The sequence below is a fragment of the Aquarana catesbeiana genome, linkage group LG06, assembly GCF_042186555.1.
Source record: "Aquarana catesbeiana isolate 2022-GZ linkage group LG06, ASM4218655v1, whole genome shotgun sequence".
Lineage (NCBI taxonomy): Eukaryota > Metazoa > Chordata > Amphibia > Anura > Ranidae > Aquarana > Aquarana catesbeiana.
Window position 1 is genome coordinate 326,083,624 of NC_133329.1, and position 23,353 is coordinate 326,106,976.

General features: G+C 42.1%; 1 protein-coding gene across 3 annotated transcripts in view; it reads left to right on the forward strand.

Annotated features, from left to right (window-relative positions):
• Window positions 1-23,353, forward strand: part of SESTD1 (SEC14 and spectrin domain containing 1) — a 233,618-nt gene that overhangs the window by 139,493 nt on the left and 70,772 nt on the right. For all 3 annotated transcript variants that reach the window (XM_073633758.1, XM_073633760.1, XM_073633759.1), the window contains exons 5-7: window positions 5,972-6,085; window positions 20,943-21,056; window positions 22,652-22,749. In XM_073633758.1, coding sequence (XP_073489859.1) covers window positions 5,972-6,085; window positions 20,943-21,056; window positions 22,652-22,749 — 326 coding nt within the window. The remainder of the gene's footprint in view (window positions 1-5,971; window positions 6,086-20,942; window positions 21,057-22,651; window positions 22,750-23,353) is intronic.

Genomic DNA, 23,353 nt, shown 5'->3' on the forward strand with positions numbered 1-23,353 from the left:
TATTGTAAAGATAAGGGAGCCCATAATTTAGGTAAGACTTAATAGCTAAATAAACATTCAAATAATGTGAACATGGCTACAGATGGAGTTGAAACAGAGGTGACAAACAGATTTACCAAGTATATATGTAAGCAGTCAGTCAATTTTCAGTTTGCAGGACATGTGGTATAAACGCAGATTACCAAGTATATAATATTGGTTCAATATTTGGGGTGACCACCATTTGCCTTCAAACCAGCATTAATTATCTAGGTACACTTGCACACAGTTTTTGAAGGAACTCAGCAGGTAGGTTGTTTCAAACATCTTGGAGAACTAACCACAGATCTTCTGTGAATGTAGTCTGCCTCAAATCCTTCTGTCTCTTCATGTAATCCCAGACAGACTCCATGATATTTAGATCAGGGCTCTGTGAGAGCCAAACCGCCCCTTCCAGGACTCCTTATTGTTCTTTACACTGAAGATGGTTCTTAATGACATTGGTGGTATGTTTGAAGTCATTGTCCTGCTGCAGAATAAATTTGGGGCCAGTCGCATACCTCCCTGATGGTATGGCATGATGGATACGTTTCTGCCTGTATTTCCCAGCATTGAGGACACCATTGATCCTGACCAAATCTCTAACTCCTTTTTCAGAAGTGCAGACCCAAACTTTCAGGGAATCTCCCCCATACTTCACTGTCGTCTGCAGACACTTGTTATAGTACCACTCTCCAGCTCTTCGAAAATAAACTGCCTCCTGCTACAGCCAAACATTAAAAATTTGACTCATAAGTCAAGAGCACCTGCTGCCATTTTTCTGCACCCCAGTTCCTATGTTTTCATTCATAGTTAAGTCGCTTAGCCCTGTTTTCACATGCTATGCACCAAAACATAGGAACTGGGGTGCAGAAAAATGGCAGCAGGTCTGCGGGGCGAAATGCATCAGCGTGTGGTTGGAGACATGTAGGCTGAGGCCGCTCCTTATGGTTTATTCACTTGGGCTGGTCAGGAGTAGCAGAAGAGATCCTTTCCTCTCTATATTTCCTTGCAGTTGTTACAATTTTTTTTTCTCCCTGTGTGTATGGGTCCATTCACACGGGCTGCATCGGTTCAGTCATGTTTTGTGCTGAAAAAAAAAACCTGATGAATACGAATTCAAGTTGCATCGGTTTACATCTCTGTCTTCAGTTCAGATCAGTTCAATTCACATTAGTTTACATCTGTTTTTGCATTCTTATTCTTTTTTTTTAAATAAAAAAAAAAAAGGTTTCTTGCCTAAAAACAGACAGACCTAACAGATGGTAAGGAATCATATCCTTTATTTAACCAGTTTAGGTCCATCTAAAAGGAAAAGGACACAGCCTTGTTCTGCTTACAAAAACAGACTGAATAGTTCAGATCCCTCTAAAAGGAAAAGGACACAGCCTTGTTCTGCTTACAGAAACACACCGAATAGACACAAATCTATCAGTTTACATCTGCAAACCCAAAGGAATAAATTGTTCTGGAAACAGATTAAACATGTACAAATGAAATGCCCCTCTGAAAGGGCTGTACGGCCTAGTTTATACTTGCGATTGGAAGGGGCGGTAAAAACATGTGAGTGAACCACATTTTTTACCGCCAGCCACTCCCCCTTAGGCTGTAAAGACAGCAGAGGGGGGTATACAAGAAAACTGCCTGCCGAACCTGATCTATTTCACTAAATGGGGGCACCCTGCAACTGTATGCAATTCACAGAGATGTGGTGTACTGGTGTGTGGTTAAAACAGGAGATGAAGAGGCAATATAATACCTCCTCCCAACCTGTTGAATGTACTCGGAAGACCGAACCAATGCAGATCACTCTTCAGAGGGCAATACAAGCATAAAGGATGCCTTAAAGTGGTGGTAAACCCTTTACCACCACTTTTCACTACAGGTAAGCTTACCTGTAGCTACTGTGGATATCTCCTAAACCACGATTTAGGAGATATCATGCCACATGCGCACTGAAGCAACAGGTTGTTCGTGCCGTTGTTTCAACTAACATGCCGTTACCGGCAGCGCATGTGCGGGAGTGACGTCATTGAGGCTCCGGCCACTCATAGCGCCGGAGCCCGCGATACCGGGATATACAGTGGGGCAAAAAAGTATTTAATCAGCCACCAATTATGCAAGTTCTCCCACTTAAAAAGATGAGAGAGGCCTGTAATTGTCATCAAAGGTATACCTCAACTATGAGAGACAAAATGTGGAAACAAATCCAGACAATCACATTGTCTGATTTTGAAAGAATTTATTTGCAAATTATGGTGGAAAATAAGTATTTGGTCACCTACAAACAAGCAAGATTTCTGGCTCTCACAGACCTGTATCTTCTTCTTTAAGAGGCTTCTCTGTCCTCCACTCATTACCTGTATTAATGGTACCTGTTTGAACTTGTTATCAGTATAAAAGACACCTGTCCACAACCTCAGACAGTCACACTCCAAACTCCACTATGGTGAAGACCAAAGAGCTGTCAAAGGACACCAGAAACAAAATTGTAGACCTGCACAAGGCTGGGAAGACTGAATCTGCAATAGGCAAGCAGCTTGGTGTGAAGAAATGAACTGTGGGAGCAATAATTAGAAAATGGAAGACATACAAGACCACTGATATTCTCCCTCGATCTGGGGCTCCACGCAAGATCTCACTCCGTGGGGTCAAAATGATCACAAGAAAGGTGAGCAAAAATCCCAGAACCACACGGAGGGACCTAGTGAATGACCTGCAGAGAGCTGGGACCAACGTAACAAAGGCTACCATCAGTAACACATTACTCCGCCAGGGACTCAGATCCTGCAGTGCCAGACGTGTCCCAGTGCTTAAGCCAGTACATGTCCGGGCCCCTCTGAGGTTTGCTAGAGAGCATTTGGATGATCCAGAAGAGAATCGGGAGAATGTCATATGGTCAGATGAAACCAAAGTAGAACTGTTTGGTAGAAACACAACTCGTCGTGTTTGGAGGAGAGAGAATGCTGAGTTGCAACCAAAGAACACCATACCTTCTGTGAAGCATGGGGGTGGCAACATCATGCTTTGGGGCTGTTTCTCTGCAAAGGAAACTGGACGACTGATCCGTGTACATGAAAGAATGAATGGGGCCATGTATCGTGAGATTTTGAGTGCAAACCTCCTCCCATCAGCAAGGGCATTGAAGATGAAACATGGCTGGGTCTTTCAGCATGACAATGATCCCAAACACATCGCCCGGGCAACGAAAGAGTGGCTTCGTAAGAAGCATTTCAAGGTCCTGAAGTGTCCTAGCCAGTCTCCATATCTCAACCCCATAAAAAACCTTTGGAGGGAGTTGAAAGTCCGTGTTGCCCAGCGAAAGCTGCAAAACATCACTGCTCTAGAGGAGATCTGCATGGAGGAATGGGCCAACATACCAGCAACAGTGTGTGACAACCTTGTGAAGACTTACAGAAAACGTTTGACCTCTGTCATTGCCAACAAAGGATATATAACAAAGTATTGAGATGAACTTTTGATATTGACAAAATGCTTATTTTCCACCATAATTTGCAAATAAATTCTTTCAAAAATCGGACAATGTGATTGTCTGGATTTGTTTCCACATTTTGTCTCTCATAGTTGAGGTATACCTATGATGACAATTACAGGCCTCTCTCATCTTTTTAAGTGGGAGAACTTGCACAATTGGTGGCTGACTAAATACTTTTTTGCCCCACTGTAACTCCGGGAGACGTCACCGGACAGAGCAGTGTGCAGAGACCGCTACGGGGGCTTCTATCTAGGGTGGTGAGTATTTCATAATGAGCTAGTATGCTATGCATACTAGCTTATTATGTCTTTGTCTTGCAGGTTTTTTTTTTGGTTTGTTTTTGGTAATTTTGTGGGTTTACAACCACTTTAAGCTGTCTCTCGGTGTCTAGGTCTGCAGGCTCTCTAAAGCTTGGCACACACTGGTTGATTTTTAAACAAACATTCGTATGAAAAATATCATCTGTACATTTGATAATGCCAACAGAGACTTGACCAATGTTTGCTTTAAACATTTAGTTTTGATATGAATGGAATTACCAAAACAAAAATCACATAGAAATTTGTTTTGAATAAAAGAAGCCTTTCCATCCTGTTAGTTCAAATCGTTGATTTAACCCACTAATGATTAGAAAATCAAACAAGTTACAAAATAATTTCCAAAATCCTGCTATAGTATGGCCAGCTCTATTGTGTTGCCCCTAGAGTTTATTTGCTAATAAGTTCAAAGTCACTTCTGCATGTCTGCATTTATTAGATTTTGCAGGCTGTAAATAGAGCACATGTCCATGGACTGAACAGCTCTTCAGACACAGACTAAATCTTGGCTGGTTCAGCAGGAAGACCAAGATACCAACCATGTATGGACAGGCTGAATGTGCCCATATTAATAGTTAAACTTGAGTACAGCCAGCCTGCCTGATTTTACATGTGATTATCACTAGCAGCTGTTATAGCCGCTAGCAATAACCACTGTGTTCTCCTGGCTGGGACAGCTTCCCCCGACAGGAGAACACAATGGCTTGATGGAAGAGATTCACCTGTCAACCCGCGGTTGCAGGAAAGACCCCCCCCCCCCCCCCATTCCTGCTGAGCTCTGACTTGCACACAACTAATTCACTTTGTTCCTTCTTTTTCTATGAAGATAGCTAGAGGGGGTGTACATAGCAGAAAATGTATTTACTGCTGCCGGACTAGCGTAAAAAAAGGCATCCATTGACCACTCCATCTGGTAGCATAAAAAATTTTTTGTTTTTACTGGCAATGGTACACAATTAATGCAAATATACTGATTTTTAGGCAAATAAAGAGCAACATTAACATGAACTGGGCAGTGCTTTGATGTCCATGTGTGTCCCCACCTTTAAGTAATTTGCAGCAGCTAAATGATATAGAAATATATGGAATGGGATATGAATGATCATATATTAGATCTTCTACAGCATTTAAAATATCGCAAGTTTGTCATTAGCTAATTCTTGTCCTAAAAATTACCTGTTTTCCTCTAAATCAGATGCTCTCAAATTTCTCCTAAACCTTCGCCAATGTCATGGTGTATCTTGTAGTTGGTCGTATGCAATTAAACTTCTGTAATGTTGAAAATGTTTCACCAGCAATCCAAGTGACCTTCCCAGCTTTAATGATTGTCCAGAACATTTATAGCCAGATGTGTGACTCAGTGAACATGTCAGGAGGTGTGAATGTTTCTAAATCCACCTCGTTTTAATTGCTTAAGCCCCATAAACACGGGCCCGAATGTCGTGCAGCATCAGCCAGTTCAGTAGAAACTGGCCGACATTCGGCCCTTGGGTCCTCAGCCGGACTGACAGAAGCCAGCTTTGGTCGAAGGGGCATGACTGAAAAAGGTCTGCCTACCGGCTCCTCTTCATTGCTCTCAGCCTAAGGCGTTTTTAAGAATATTTTAGGTTGGGCTTTTCCTCCACTTTAGGATTTTTAAAATTTGAAGTACATAGTCACCTTTAGTAGTCTCTTTTCACACCTCTTGTAAATACCGATAAGTTGTCCACTCTGCCTAAAATGTGCACCTCACTGTTCTCAAAAGAATGCCCCCCCCCCCCTTTTTTTTTTCATGTTTAAGTTTTTTATTTGTAAATAATTTGTAAAAATGTGTATTTTTTTGTTTTAGTATTATGGAGTATTTTGTGTACGTCGCTGCCATTTAATCTCAAATTTTTAATTCCAGATTGTAACTGCAAAATATGTAAATGACTATGTGTTTAATTCTTATGAAGACCTGTAATACAAAACTGAGAAGAAAGGAGTAGAACGTGTTATCTCCGGTAGCCAAGTGGTGCCTTACGACTAGTAAATTAGCTGGAGCTTTGTTAGTTGCTGTGGGCATCATCAGTTTAACTTCCGAAGTTTCTATAAAACACCTCAGTCTGTGAAATGTAGCCTGGTGCCTGAAAGCACTAATTCCCTTTTTGTTTCCTTTCAGAATGTCGTACCAGCTGAAGTGTCTCTAGTCTGTGTTGTTAAGCCGGACGAGTTCTGGGATAAGAAAGTGACACACTTCTGTTTCTGGAAAGAGAAGGACCGACTAGGCTTTGAGGTACGTCCTTTTTTTAAAAAAATTATTAAATATGTTAAATTTCCTTTTCAAATGAAGTTCTGTCGACAACCTTTATAAGACAAGATTCTAACAGAAGCTCTGAGCAATACATAGAATTACTTAGAATTGATGTACAGTATCAGTAGAAAACCATTTGAATGGCTCATGATGCGTAAAGTGGTTCTAAAGGCAGAAAGTTTTTTTTACCCTAATGAATTCTATGCATTAAGGTAAAATAAATTTCTGCATGTAGCAGCCCCCCTTGTACTTACCTGAGCCTGATCTCGATCCAGCGATGTGTATGAGAGCAGAGGCTCTCTCGGCTCTCTCTCTCTCTCTGCTCATTGGCTCCGACTGCTGTCAATTACAGCCAGGGGGAGGGAACAGGGGGCGGGGCCAAAATGTGCTTTGTGTGTCTTATGAACACACAGTCGGCTCAGAAGCATGCATGCACTAGTGCCCCCTGTAGCAAGTGACTTGCTTTTGGGCACTCAGCAGGGGGGATGAGACGGGAGCACTAGCGGGGAACCCCAGAGGAGGATCAGGGCTGCTCTGAGCAAAACCATTGCACAGAGCAAAGAAGTATGACATGTTTGTTATTTAAAAAAAACAAAAAACAAAGCTTTACAATCACTTTACCCACCTCCCGCCATATAGTAAAATGATGGACACAAGGTGGCTCTCTCGTTTGGGGACAACGTTATATGACTTCATCCCACTCCTGCCATGCTTTTGCACACCTGCGGGGGCACGCAGCATGGCGATTGGCAGTGCGCTGTGTCCCTGGGACACCGGGCATCCTCGATCTCGGTAAAGAGCCAAAGGCGAGACTCTTTGCCCATGTGATCAGCTGTGTCCAATCACATGTAAACAAGGAAATGCTGGTTTTCAGCTCTCCTCTACTCACACAGACAGCGTGTGAGGAGAGGAGAACTGATCAGTGGCATTTCCTCCCAGGGGAGATCTGCACAGATAATCAGGGCACTGATCATCAGTGCAGCCCCAACGGTGCCCGTCCGTGCTGCCTTTCAGTGCCTGCTCATGAGTACCGCCAATCAGTGCCCATTCTTTGTTCTGTTCTGCCCTGCCCTGGAAGCGCTGCAGAAAAAAGAGGGAGAAAAGCAGGGATCTCCAGAGTGCAATATTGGCTCCATGAGCACTGACCTCAGTACAGAGACTGCGGAGACTGTGAAGGTGGGGGAGGGTGTATGATGTTAGTTCACCTTTACGTTTTTTCTAAAAAATGAACTAACTCTTTAACAAATTATTATTGTGTAAATCTGCTATATAGACAGTCATTGTTTTTAGACTGCAGTAGTCTTCCCTAAGCCGCATCATTAAGATGCTGAATGTACATTTGGAGCCATGCTTCCATGAGAATACCCATCCTCATAGTCTACACATCACATGGCCAGCAGTGCAGATTAAATTATTGAGGCCCCCTTCACACTGTGCCATTCCATTGTGGTACCTTACTGCATACAAGTTCACATGTGTTGCAGTAAGGCAGCTGTTTAACCTGGTCATGGCTGCGCTATAACCAAACGATGTCTACAGCATGGTCGCACTTTGCCGGAAGGCCATCATATCATGTCCTCCTGTGCTCAAACTGCCTGCTCGCCCCCTGCGTCGCGCATTAGCAGTATTCTGTGATCGCTGCGTCCTTCAGGCGCAGCTGATCACAGGTCATAGTAAAAAAACAAACTCTGCCACTCTTTACCATGTGATCAGCTGTGTCCAATCATAGCTGATCACAATGTAAACAGGATTTGCTGATTATCTGCAATCCTCTCCTTACGCTGACAGCTGAAATCCACACACGGGACAACTACACTGATAATCAGGGCAGTGCCCACTAGTGCTGCCAGTCAGTGCCCATCAGTAATGCCTGTCAGTGCAGCCTCATCAGTGCACATCAATGAAGGAGAAAAAAATACTTGTCTACAAAATGTTATGATTGAAACAAAGAAACTTTTTTTTTTTTTTTTCCGAAACTTTCGTTATTTTTCAATTGTTGAGAAAAAAAAAAAAACCCATTGGTGATTAGTTCAATGGGTGATGTGGTCCAGGAGTCTGCATGCTATTGTATGTCACTTAGTCAGTGAAACTTCCATACAGATAGACAGCTTTGCATTCAGATCTATGAGGAACCACGGACCCTTGGAACTCTGCACCCTGACATTGCATCTCCCTGCCACCCAGCACCCCTAACACTGCGCCCCTTGCTCTGAACCTCCTTGCCTCCAAGCACTCCTACCACTGCACCCATGACTCTGGACCTCCCTGCCTTCCAGTACCCCTGACACTGTATCCCAACACCACAAAAACTGCACCCATCTGACACCCAGCAACTCTGCCACTACATACTCCACCACTGCTCCTCTTGTCTTGCTTCCCTTGTCATCTTTCAAGGGACATGCAGAAAGGAGGAGAGGTTTAGCCTGGGGTTTCTTGGCTCTCTGGTGACATCATCTCCCCAGGGCAGCCTGAAGAGGACAGTCAGTTCTTCAGCCTCTGGGATGCTAAGCACATTTCGTGTGTTTTTGGGGGGAGAGGGAAAAAAGTGAACATTTCTGGGCCCACTACTGAACCCACCCACCACCGCCATTACTACTGTAGATGAGCTTGGGATTGGTCAGAACTTGGGTGGAAGCTGTTACCCCCCCCCACTGCCACCCAGTCAATTGTGGCCAGGGCATTTGCTGCCCTATATGGTCATATTATGTCACAAGGATCCCCGCCCCCCTTATGCGCATACAGGTAGAGAGTGAGGTATGCCCTGGCAGTTAGTTTGGCGGGAGTGATGGCTTCCTTCTGGGTTAAGTCCAAACCAAAGTATGGATCGAACCCAAGATCATTTATAATTACTACTTATTTAGTAATGTGGCAGACATTTATTGAAAGTCCAACATCCAAATGTATTCTCGATTTATTTATTTTATTTTTTTTTTAAATACTATGACCCCATTTATCCCTCTTCCCTTTTCTGAAACTATTGAACTTTTGCTTCATTTTATTTCAAACATAAAATTTCTATATCAGACTGAAACTAAGGGTGGAAACTAAAACTCCTTCATTTTACTTCCTGTACTCTACAAACAGAAAATTATGTGTTTGATGAAATGGGTCAAGTTTCCTGGCGTTTGAACTATTTGATTCCTTTAAACTCTCTAATCCTATTAGTTTGATTTGCAGCACTGAATTTATGTATTTACAACTCCCTACTTTCATGTATAAAGCTGATTTTAATATATTTTGGCCATGCTGAGACTGCAGAATAGTCCTTTCCATTCCTTGGAATTTTCCTTTTTTGAGTGACGGTAAAGATCACAAAATTTGGAAATTAATTCCCTTAAGTCGTCCGATTTACATGTTTTCAGAAGGATCACAAAGACATTAGTGAATGGTGTAGACAAGCACTGCAGTGCAAACATACCAAATCCAACCCTTCTGCGTGTTTTTTTTTTTTTAATGCCTTACTAAAAACAAGTGATGTCAAGTGTTAGTAACATACACTGCAGATGTGCTTATGTTTATTGGCGTTTAACAGGGCAAAACTTAGAAGAAGCCTGAGAGTTAAAGGTGCACCAATACCAGCTTTTAAAGACCGAGTACGACTACCGATATTTTCTCTTAAGTACTCACCGATACCATTTACTGATACCTATTTTTAGTGCCTGGTTCACACCAGTGCGATTTGTCTTGCAGTTTGATAATTCAAAATCACATGACAAACCGCACCCTATTGCCAGCAATGAAACCGTTCAAATCTTCGCTAATCAAGGCGCAGCGACTTTGAAACGGTTCCTGTACTTCTTTTGATTTAATTGCAACTTGCATTGTCTTTTTGTTAAATGTCCAAATCACACTGATCAGCGGCTTTGAAATCGCGCTGATGTAGCACAATTTCAAAGCCGCACTGGTGTGAACCAGGTTTAATGGTTACAGTCTGCGGACTTGAAGGTATTGGTTTTAATATCTGAGCATTTGCACGAGTACAAGTACTCGTGCAAATGCTTAGTATCGGCACTTATACCAGTATCTGTGCAATGCTACTGAGAGTACATCACTTTAGTCTTTAACCAGTTGTGGACTTTGGGCATGCTACACACACCCAAAAAAACGTCATTGGAATACACAGGGCACGTATATTGGGCAGTAACACAAACTCAGAGTAGAGAAGGGAATATAATCCATCACTTCCCTTAGTAAACGCAGCACATACAGCATGTAAAAACACTGGTTAGGCACACAGTTAACCATTTGCTCGCCGTAGATGTTTAACCAATTCCCAGCCGGTGTCATCAGTACAGTGACAGTGCATATTTTTTAGCACTGATCACTGTATCCCAAAAAGTGTCAGTTAGTGTCTGACTGTCCGCCGCAATATTGCAGTCCTCTATAAGTCGCTGATCATTGCCATTACTAGTATAAAAAAATGAATAAATACAAATTGCAAAAGTATTCACCCCCCTTGGCATTTTTCGTGTTTTGTTGCCTCACAACCTGGAAGTAACATGAATTGTTTCAGGATTTGCATCATTTAATTTACAGAACATGCCCACAACTTTGAAGATGATTTTTTTTTTTTTTTATTGTGAAGCAAACAACAAATAGGACAAAATAACAGAAAAGTCAATGTGCTTAACTATTCACCCCCTTAAAGTCAAAACTTTATAGAGCCACCTTTTGCAGCTATCACAACTCCAAGTCGCTTTGGATAAGTCTCTATGAGCTTGCCACATTTTACCACTGGGATTTTTGCCCATTCCTCCTTGCAAAACTGCTCCAGCTCCTTCAAGTTGGATGGTTTGCGCTTGTGAACAGCAATCTTTAAGTCCGACCACAGATTTTCTATTGGATTGAGGTCTCGGCATTGACTAGGCTATTTCAACACATTTACATGTTTCCCCTTAAACCACTCAAGTGTTGCTTTAGCAGTGTGTTTGGGGTCATTGTCCTGCTGGAAGGTGAACCTCCGTCCTAGCCTCAAATCACACACAGAGTGGTACAGATTTTGCTCAAGAATATCCCTGTATTTAGCACCATCCAACTTTCCCTCAACACTGACCTGTTTCCCAATACCGACTGCTGAAAAACATCCCCACAGCATGATGGTGTTCTTTGGGTGATGTGATGTGTTGGGTTTGCGCCAGACATAGCGTTTTCTTTGATGGCCAAAAAGTTCAGTTTTTTACTCATCAGACCAGAGCACCTTCCACCATATATTTTGGGAGTCTCCCACATGCCTTTTCGTAGACTCAGATCGTGCCATTTTGTTTTTTGCTGAAAGTAATGGATTTCTTCTGGCCAGTCTGCCATAAAGCCCAACTCTATGGAGTGTACGGCTTATTGTCGTCCTATGTACAGTCTCTGCTGTGGAACTCTGCAGCTCCTCCAGGCTTACCTTAGGCCTCTGTGCTGCCTCTCTGATTAATGTCCTCCTTGCCCAGTCCGTGAGTTTTGGTGTGCGGCCGTCTCTTGGCAGGTTTGGTGTTGTGCCATGTTCTTTCCATTTGGTTATGATAGATTTGATGGTGCTCCTAGGGATCATCAAAGATTTGAATATTTTTTTAGAACCTAACCCTGACTTGTACTTCTTAACAACATTGTCCCTTACTTGTTTGGAGAGTTCCTTGGTCTTCATTACAGTGTTTGGTTAGTGGTGCCTCTTGCTTAGGTGTTGCAGCCTCTGGGGCCTTTCAAAAAAGTGTGTATATGTAATGACAGATCATGTGACACATAGATTGCACACAGGTGGACATCATTTCACTAATTATGTGACTTCTGAAGGTAATTGGTTGCACCAGAGCTTTTTATGGGCTTCATAACAAAGGGGTGAATACATACGCACATGCCAATTATTAGTTTTTTATTTCTGAAAAATAGTTTTATGTATATATTTTTCTAATTTTACATTACCAACTTAGACCATTGTGTTCTGATCCATCATATATAATTCAGATTAAAAAAACATTGAACTATAGGCTGTAATGTAAAAAAATAGGTAAAAAGCCAGGGGGGTGAATTCTTTTGCAAGGCGCTGTATATATATCATAGTTTTTAGACGCTATAACCTTTGCACAAACAAATCAATATACGCTTATTAGGATTTTTTTTTTTTTTTTACCAAAAATATGTAGCAGAATACATATTGGCCTAAAATTTATGAAGAAATTCGATTGTTATTTTTTTTTATTGGATGTTTTATAGAAGAAAGTAAACAATATTTTTTTTTTTTTTTCAAAATTGTCGGTCTTTTTTTGTTTATAGCGCAAAAAATTAAAAACACAGTGGTGATTAAATACCACCAAAAAAAGGATATATTTGTGGGAAAAAAATGACAAATTTTATTTTGGTACAGAATGCACGATCATGCAATTGTCAGTTAAAGTAACGCAGTGCCGTATCACAACAAAATGGCCTGGTCATGAAAGGGGATAAGTCTCCCTGAGGTCAAGTGGTTAAGAAGGTGAACCTAAAATGCTTGCAGGTATCCATATTTGTTTCTTACTCAAAATTAGAACATGTGTGGCTTGTAGGGTTGAGTCCCAAAAGGACCTTTTCCTTGCAACCATTCTGTTACAGTGTGGCTGATTACCAAGCAGGTCAGGACTACATAGACAGTCCTCAACTCTCCTCTAAAGGTATAGAGGGTTGGGAAATGCCGAACAAGTACCCATTTGGGTTTGCGATAATACCATTATAGATTGCTTTCTCCTAAAGCTGATTATTTTGCCTTGGTGGAGATTTAAAACCTAATTTCCTATGCGGTGATGCCTGGGTCTCTGTCTGGGTGATCTCCATATCATGCTATGAAGCTATCAGCAAGGAGCCTGTGACAGCAGTGAAATAATCCATGCTAGGTGGACCTGACCTTTTAAGTCATGTTATGTTTGCATGGACAATCCCTTTAACTTTGTTTTATTAGTGCTGTTATAAATGACACCACACATTCGCTCTAATTTTGTTGACCTCTTACTCTTGCCAATTATTTTTCTCGCAGTTTGTATCAGTTGATCAGACATGTAAATGTTTCTCCACGGTTAAAAAGCATTATTGGTTCAGGGCAGCCTGCGAAGTCAGTCTAATCTACCAAGCTGTGACAGTATGAAATTAATTTGAATTTAGATGATATTTTCTGCGAATGAAGAATTGCCTTCCCATCCATATCCAATATTATGGTTTTAATCAAATTCCATGGCTGACAGCCAGAGATTTCTTAAACTGAAATATTTATGCATTGTGACGTGTGCTATTCATGATGGAGATCCTAACACCCACACATTGACTTTACAAACTGCATGTTAACCTATGAGTTTAAGGAGGCCTTCAATGAAGGGAAATGAACTGTATTAAAACGGTTCCTGTTCTTTTAAACATTCATATTCGAAACACAGTTCTAGCATGCTCTAAAACGGAACTCCAGGAAACCTTTTGTTTTACTGTTGCTTGGTCCAGATACACTATATTGCCAAAAGTATTGGGACACCTGCCTTTGCACACACATGAACTTTAATGGCATCCTGGTCTTAGTCCGTAGGGTTCAATGTTGAGTTGGCCCACCCTTGCAGCTATAAAACCTTCCATTCTTCTGGGAAGGCTGTCCACAAGGTTTAGAGTGTATCTATGGGACTGCTTGACCATTCTTCCAGAAGCACATTTGTGAGGTCAGGCACTGATGTTGGACGAGAAGGTCTGGCTTGCAGTCTCCACTCTAATTCATCCCAAAGGTGTTCTGTCAAGTTGAGGTCAGGACTCTGTACAGGCCAGTCAAGTTCCTCCACCCCAAACTCACTCATCAATGTCTTTATGGACCTTGTCTGTACACTGGTGCGCAGTCATGTTGGAACAGGAAGGGGCCATCCCCAAACTGTTCCAACAAAGTTGGGAGCATGAAATTGTCCAAAATGTCTTGGTATGCTGATGTCTTAAGAGTTCCCTTCACTGGAACTAAGGGGCCAAGCCCAACCCCTGAAAAACAACCCCACACCATAATCCCCCCTCCACCAAATGATTTGGACCAGTGCATAAAGCAAAGTCCATAAATACACGAATTAGTGAGTTTGAGGTGGAGGAACTTGACTGGCCTGCACAGAGTCCTGACCTCAACTCGATAGAACACCTTTGGGATGAATTAGAGTGGAGACTGCGAGCCAGGCCTTCTCGTCCAACATCAGTGCCTGACCTCACAAATGCGCTTCTGGAAGAATGGTCAAAGAGTCCCATAGACACACTCCTAAATCTTGTGGACAGTCTTACCAGAAGAGTTGAAGCTGTTATAGCTGCAAAGGGTGGGCCAACTCAATATTGAACCCTATGGGTTAAGACTGGGATGCCATTAAAGTTCATGTGCGTGTAAAGGCAGGTGTCCCAATACTTTTGGCAATATATTGCAAGTTACCGCTAATGCTGGGTCTAGTCAGTCTGGATGTCTGCTAGGTAAGGTTAAATGCAGTTTTTTTTTTTTTTCATACCGGATACAACTGACAGTTGGGACCCTATGGCACTGGCTATGAGATTTCCAGTGATAGTACAGTTAGGCATTCCTCCCCTTGTCCCTTCACAAAATATCTTACATTCTGTCAGCAGAATACAAGGTGTTTTGTGAATGGGCAAGGGCAAATCCTGTCATTTGTCTGCCCCCCTCGCCCCTCAATCATTTACAAAATTCAATGTATTCTGTGAATTGAATAAGTGGAATTTTGTGAATGGATGAAGGGAGAGGGAGCAATACAATCCCTTCATTTTACTATCCCCGGAGCTCTAGTCACAGCACTGAAGTCTCGCAGCTGTCAGTTGTATCCAACATGAATAAACCAACAATATTACTTTACCCAGTAGACACCTGGACCGACTATACTCCGTATTAGAGGAGTTCCTACTATACTCCATATTCCTGGAGTTCCATTTCAAAGGCATTGTTCACTTTCAGATGTTTTTGGTATTAGTGTATTTACAGTGCTTTGAAAAAGTATTTGCCCCCTTCCTGATTTTTTTTTTTTTTTTTTTGCATTTTTCTCACACTTAAATGATTCAGACCATCAAGCAAGTTTTAATATTACACAAAGATAACCTGAGTAAATCCAAGATGCAGTTTTTAAATTATTATTTCATTTGAGGGAAAAAAGCTGTTCAAACCTGTCTGGCCCTATGTGAAAAAGTAATTGCCCCCTCCCCTGCTGATTCATGAATGAACTGTGATTAACCACAATTTTGGAAAGCGAAGTTAAATGTCACTTGCCACACCCAGGCCTGATTACTGCCAGACCTGTTGAATCAAGAAATCACATAAATAGAGGCTGTCTGACAAAGTGAAGCACACTAACAGATCACAAAAAGCCACACATCATGCCACAATCTAAAAAAAATCAAGAACGGATTAGAAACAAAGTAATGTTCATGTATCGGTCTAGGAAGAGTTTCAAAGCCATTTCTAGGGCTTTGGAACTCCAGTGAACCACGCAGAGAGCCACTATCCACAAATGGAGATAACTTGGAACAGTGGTGAACCTTCTATGGAGTGGCCGTCCTACAAAAATTACTTACTTACTACTTAGTCATAAAAGAACCCAGAACAACATCTAAAGACCTGCAGGCCTCACTTGCCTCAGGTAAGATCAGTGTTCATGATTCAACAATAAGAAAGAGACTGGGCAAAAATGGCATCCATGGGAGAGTTCCAAAGCCACTACTGACCAAAAAGAACACAAAGGCTCATCTCACATTTACCAAAAAACATCTTGATTATTCCCAGGACTTTTAGACAAATATTCTGTGGACTGGTGAGACAAAAATGTAACTTTTTGGAAGGTGTGCAACCTGTTACATCTGGCATAAAACTAATACAGTATTTCATAATAAGAACATCATACCAACAGTCAGACATTGTAGTGGTAGCGTGATGGTCTGGGGCTGCTTTGCAGCTTCAGGACCTGGACGACTTACCATAATTGATGGAACCATGAATTGTGAGCTCTACCAGAAAATTCTAAAGGAGAATGTCTGCCCATCAGTTTGTGACCTCAAGCTCAAGTGCACTTGGGTTATGCAGCAGGACAATGATCCGAAACACAACAGCAAGTCCAAATGGTTCAAATGAAGCAAAATTTAGGTTTTGGAGTGGCCTAGTCAAAGCCCGGACTTAAGTCCAAATGAGATGCTGTATCATGACTTTACACAGGTCATTCATGCTGGCAAACCCTCCAATGTGGCTGAATTAAAACAATTCTGCAAAGAAGAGTGGGCCAAAATTGCTCCACAGCAATGTGAAAGACTCATTGCCAGTTATCGCAAACGCTTGATTGCAGTTGTTGCCGCCAAGGGTGGCACAACCAGTTATTAGGTTTAGGGGCAGTTACTTTTTCACATAAAGCCAGGCAGGTTTGGACAGCTTTTTTTGCCTTAATAAATTAAACCATCATTTAAAAACTGCATTTTGTATTTACTCGGGTTATCTTTGTGTAATAATAAAATTAGTTTGATGACCTGAGTCATTTAAGTGGAACAAATATACCAAAAAAAAATCAGAAAGGGGGCAAATACTTTTTCACAGCATTGTATATTCCCTGTATTGTTTGTTTGCCTTACCTTGTAACGATGGGCACACATGTTGCTGCTTCAGTTTGTGGTGTCATGACGGTTTGATGCCCCTATGTCAATGTAATCATTCTCCTAGCTTGTCCCTATTCACTAAAGCACGGGTCTCCAAACTTCATAAACAGAGGGCCAATTCACTGTCTTCCCCAACTTTAGGAGGGCCAGACTGTGACCAGTAGAAGTAGGTTGGTGCTAGTGGGAGGAATAGGGCCCCATCGTTGGTGTCAGTGAGAGGAACTGTGCCCCATCATTGATGTCGGTGGGAGGATTCGTGCCCCGTCGTTGGAGTCAGTGGGAGGAATAGGGCCCCATCGTTGGTGTCAGTGGGAGGAATAGTGCCCCATCATTGGTGTCTATAGGAGGAATAGGGCCCCATCGTTGGTGTCAGTGGGAGGAATAGTGCCCTATCATTGGTGTTGATAGAATTGTGCCTCAAGGGCTGGACAAAGGGAAGGAAAGGGCCACAGTTTGGAGACCACTGCAATAAAGGAACAGGCAACTTGTGGGTCACGCATCCAATCCACGTGTTATTTGCTCTGCATTGCATCACAAACATGAAAGTGCTAATATGATGAAAGACAGCATGGTGATGTCTCATCACATGATGTTAATTGCTCTGTTTGTGTCTGTGCCAGATCTAATTACCATTTAGCTCTTACCCGAAGAGCACTAGAGTGAGAGACCCTGGGATTGTGGGATATATATAGGTTCTTCACAGGAAATGTCAGTTCTTAGACTACAGACAGAGTTCGTGCATTAACCTGTGCAGTGCCATGCATCCTACCTTATGTTTAAACAGAAACAGCTGACACAGGAATGTAAAGATTTACTGTACTGTATGCAGGGCAATAAATGACACCATAAAACTACATGATCAATACACATCTTATTCAGGTGAAAAACACAAGACAGAGGTAGGAAGGTTTATAATACCTTTAACATTTTCATGAGACTAGAATAAGCTCCTAACTTTTATTAAAGGGCTGCTAAACTTAAAGTAGATGTAAACCCGATCATTAAAATCTAATTCATGCTTTAACATGTTAATGTCATTTCAAATGTCATTTTCAGTCATTCTAAACCCACAGCTTTCATCAAAATAATACCTGGTAATCCTGCTATAAAGGTCCTTGTTCAGGCATTTTGGGTTACATATGTCTTCTAATTGTGCTCCTTCAGTACTCGCACATACAGTACATGCCCCTATGGGAACTTTTGAGCAGCTGTGCCAATGGACATTGTGCAGGCATAGTCTGTCATGGTCACCCATAGAAATCAGAGCAGTGATGTACAGTGGAGGAAGAGACAGAGAAAGGCTGGAGGAGATTAGTAGTGCCGAGATGTTTAACCACTTCAGCTCTGGAAGGTTTACCTTTTTTTTTCCACAAATAAAGATTTCTTTTGGTGGTATTTGACCTCTGCGGTTTTTATTTTTTGAGCTAGAAACAAAGAACGACCAACAATTTTTTGAAAAAAAAAAAAACCCAATGTTTTTTACTTTCTGCTCTAAAACCCATCCAATAAAAAATGTAGAAAATCTAATTTCTTCATAAATTTAGGCAAATATGTATTCTGCTACATATTTTTGGTAAAAAAAATAAATAAATCCCAATAATCGTATATTGATTGGTTTGTGAAAAAGTTAGTGTCTACAAACTATGGGATATTTTTATTTATTATTTTTTAATAGTAATGGTGGCGATCAGTGACTTAAATCAGGACTACGATATTGCGGCGGACAAATTGGACACCCAACTGACAATTTTGATACTTTTTTGAGGGACCAGTGACACCAATACAGTAATCAGTGCTAAAAGTATGCACTTTACTAATGACACTGGCAGGGAAGGGTTTAACATCAGGGGCGATCAAAGGGTTAAATGTGTGCCTAGAGAGTGCTTGGTAATGGTGGGGGAGGTGCTTTTTTACTACTGGAAGGCATAAATCTGTGTTTCTGCTTCACAGAAATACAGGATCCATGTCTTCTGTACTCACAGAATGACAGTTTGCTTTGTTTACATACTGGCAGATTGGCATTCTGTCAGTGTAACAAACTAACATAAGAGCCCTTTCACACTGGAGTGGGGGCGGCGTCAGCGGTAAAACGCCGCTATTATTAGCGGCGTTTTACTGTCGGTATGCGGCCACTAGCGGGACAGTTTTACCCCCCGCTAGCGGCCGAGAAAGGGTTAAATACCACCGCAAAGCGCCTCTGCAGAGGCGCTTTGCCGGCGGTATAGCCACGCCGTCCCATTGATTTCAATGGGCAGGAGCGGTAAAGGAGCGGTATACACACCGCTCCGAAGATGCTGCTGGCAGGACTTTTTTTACCGTCCTGCCAGCGCATTGCTCCAGTGTGAAACCCCTCGGGGGTTTCACACTGGAATGAAAGTAGCAGCACTTTCGGGTCGGTTTGCAGGCGTTATTATTAGCGCAGTAGCGCCTGCAAACCGCCCCAGTGTGAAAGGGCTCTAAAATCACAGCGGGAGCGAGCAGTCGGCGGCGCACACTCGTGCCCAAAACCGGGAAGTGCAGAATTGTGTGTGTGTGTGTGTGTGTGTGTGTATATGTATGTATGTATGTATATACAGGGCAGCCATCAGAAATTTTTGGGCCCCTTACACAGCTTTAGACCCTACTTGTAACTTCCTACCTGGTCCCAGCTCATTTTTACAAAGCTGACATGTTGCTGAGAAGCATAGTACAGGCAGATCACTCTCACATGAGGGGTGCACATGCACATAGTAGGCAGAGGTGGCAGTAAAGAGCTCGATGTCTAAAATCAATGACACGAGAATTACAGAAACTGTTAGATCATTTCTGTACTGCACAGCACAGATCCCCTTCACCCGTCCTGCCTTCTTTTGGCCCGGACGGGCCCCCAAGGCCCCTTACAGTTGTAACGGCAATATATATATATATATATATATATATATATATATATATATATATATATATATATATATATATATATATATATATATATATAGTTATACTATAATGTACACGTAAACCTGCTATGTGGCGATTGTGAAGTGGTTAAAGCACAATAAAAAGGGGAGAACTGAATTATATTAAACAGTGAGAACGGTTGTGATTGCGCCTACCATGAAGGTCCTTTTTTAGGCACTTCTATTATACCTTGACAACGGTCTGTCCCTGTCTCCGAGTTGCTCTTTTGCATTATCTGTCTCCTGTGCTTCCAATAACAACTACAAGCTACTTAATGTGGATCTTCACTTTCTCATTCGACATTGACTATCTTTTCGGAACCCCCCCCCTCCGCTGTCACATTTGGCACCTTTCAGGGGGGTGCAGATACCTGTCTAATACAGGTATTTGCACCCACTTCCGGGCGTAGACTCCCACAGGAGTCTACGCCACTTCCCGTCCCCCCGCGCTGTCTGCTGGGACACACGGGTCCCAAAGACGGCAGGGACCGTTCTGATTGTGCAGTGCGACTCGCGCATGCACAGTAGGAAACTGGGAAGTGAAGCCATGAGGCTTCATTTCCTGATTCCCTTACAGAAGATGGCAGCGGCAGCACCCGAGAGCCGAGCGATGGTTCGGACTCGGGTGCCGACATTGCTGGACCCTGAGACAGGTAAGTGTCCTTATTTTAAAAGTCAGCAGCTGCAGTATTTGTAGCTGCTGACATTTAAATTTTTTTTTTTTTTGCGGGACTCCCTCTTTAATAGCATTTTTGGTTTGTGATGCTCAGATGCAGTACAGTTCCATTTTCATGGGACAGGCCTGTCATTAACCCTTAACAATGACATACTCTGGAGCTCAGTGTATGCAGGAAGCAGCAGTAAAGCTGCTGGAGGTGACCAGCAGCACTGAGATGTAGCAAAAGATGAAGAAAGGTAAAAAAAAGAAGCAATTTGGCACTTGTTCTATATTCAGGGCTTTACCAAACCAAACATTATCCAGGTAGCAATTAGATCTGGAGAGGCTTCAAATGAAGACACTTGTCAGTTGCTTGTCTTTTTTAATTCTTAAGTAGCCACCCTGGCCCTTTCTTTTGAATCACATTCATAAACGTATTATAGCAACCAAAACTCTCTATTTACTCTAAATATATACTTTGTAATATTCCTTCATTATAAACCCGCAATATGTAATTTTATCTAAAGTTCCCTAACGAAAACTTCTTCTGTGTATTTATCATCTTTGATTATGTGTCTTGGGTTTAATTAAAAGTGCTGGGACTGGTTATAGCAGACAAGTGACTGTCTCATATTGCTGTCCACTTTAGGTTATTCTAGTGTCTGGGAACAAGCTTACCAGATACATAGAACCTTCACAGCTCACAGAAGAATTTGGAGGAAGCCTAACCTATGATCACATGGACTGGTTGAACAAAAGGCTTGTAAGTAAATGACTATTTCCAATTGTGTTCCTTTGTAGCAATGCTGGAACCAGCATATTCATTTAGAACATCATGTCTCATCAACAGGACAGTGAAAGCATCACATTTAAAAATCAATTATTTACCTGTAGTGTTTTCTTATGGCAATGTTCCAATATTGTGCTTAACCCGCAGTTGCCTCTTCCGGCTCAGATCACTGTTGAGAACTGAGCTAGAAGTCTGCCACCCATACACCCCCTGCGGCAGTCTTTTGAGACATATCACAGGTCCCAGAAGACTGCGGGACCATTTACAAGGTGCAGCATGACTCGGGCATGCACAGTAGGAAACTGGCTGTGAAGCCGCAAGGCTGCAATTCCTGTTTGCCTTACTTCAGATGCCGGCACCTGTACCCAAAGCTGATTAAATAATCGGCTTGGGTGAGGACATCACTGGATACAGGGACAGGAAGTGTCCTTTTACTAAAAGTGAGCAGCTTCAGTATTTGTAGCTGCTGACTTCAATTTTTTTTGGGGGGGGGGGGGGGGGGGTTCTGGAGCACCGCTAATCTTATAAAGCAGTTCTGCAGTATAGTGTTTTTGCCCTTCAGTGAGGGTAACTATCGGCAGTGTTATACATACAACGTTTTGGGAAAACTTTAGCCTGGGCCATGCCTTCCATGATGTTTCATTGTTACTCATTTTACGCATTTGCAAAAGCCAGTAGCAAGAGCACAGCTTCTAGTGCTCACTGTATTCAACCCAATAAAACCATGCGAGGCAACTCAGGCACCACTAGTAACAGTCAGGCATATAGTATAGAGTGGTATTCAGTACTCCTGATCGCTGCAATAGATAATTACTTTTGAGATTTTTCAACATGCTAAACCATCTATACTTGTTCCCACTACATCTACTGCTACTTTATCCAGACCCATTATGTAGAAAATAAGGATGAGTTCAGGTGGGTTCGCAACTCCACGTGCCCACCAGGAAGCTGACACTCCGCAGTGCGAATCACAGGCAGTGAGACATTTCCCAGTCCGTGGCTGCACAGATTGGGAAATGTCTCGCTACCCGTGATTAGCGATGCGGAGTGTCAACTTCCTGGCGAGCTCTGCACGTGGAGTTGCGAACACGTCTGAGCTCATCCTTCGTTGCAAATGGTGTAAGCCATCTAAAGACAAACGGTGGCCTCAGTACATTCATTCATTCATTCATTCATTCATTCATTCATTCATCCATTCATCCATTCATTCGTACATTCATGATGAGACTTTTGTCTTTTTTTTTTTTTTTTTGCAGGGATGAATCAAATCAGAGAAAAATAAATCTGGAGAATAGGGGAGCTGTTGCCCACAGTCATCAAGTTACAATTTTTTATTTATGAACTAGTTGTATGGTTGCTAAGAACAACAGCCCCTCTTTGGTGCTCATTTTCTATTCTCCAGTTTTAATGACTCGGCCCCTGTGTAGGGTTACAAATAGGAGTGTTTGCATTTATATTGAGAACTTCTATTCTTCAGCTGCTATGAGCGTATTTGCAGTGGAAATTTTGCATTCACCTGTACTGATTCTAGTTCTGATGTATGTAATGCTTTCTCTGCTGAATTTCAGGTATTTGAGAAGTTCACAAAAGAATCAACATCGTTGCTGGATGAACTTGCTGTTATCAACAATGGGAGCGATAAGGGAAATCAGAATGAAAAAGACAGGTTTGTGAAACAAGCTGATTGTACTTCCCTTGTCCTGATCATCTCTCTCATCATAATGGCATTATTAGAAGCCATGTGTGCTGCCTGCCTTTCATAACCAGCAGAGGAAGGAGTGAAGAGCTCTTTGTCTGCAGACTGTGGATGGGTATATGAAAATTCCCCATCAGCATTAAGAAGATCTTTACAAAACCCATGTGACATCATTTGGCTAAATGAGGGAAATGTACAACAAAAATGATTTTGTTAAATGTATAGAGTGTGTATAGCTATAGATAGATATATATATCTATCTATAGCTATACACCGTATTTATCGGCAACAGCAAAAGTCTGGGGAATGCCCAGGAAAAAACCAAAGCCTGCTTAGCACCAGCTTGCTGACAACCGAATAAACCTGTCTAACAGTATGCATTAAAAACAGGGGTTTAGTCCGCACGCATTTGCAAACCCATGCGTGAGCCACACAGCCATGTCACGGCACCCTGATATCTGTGGTCCCTAACACTAAAATATGAGTGTCCCCACAGTGGAGGCACATACATTCTGATGGATAAATGAGGGCAGGTGTACTGAAGGGGAGCCCACCCCTTCTTAAAGGTACAGGA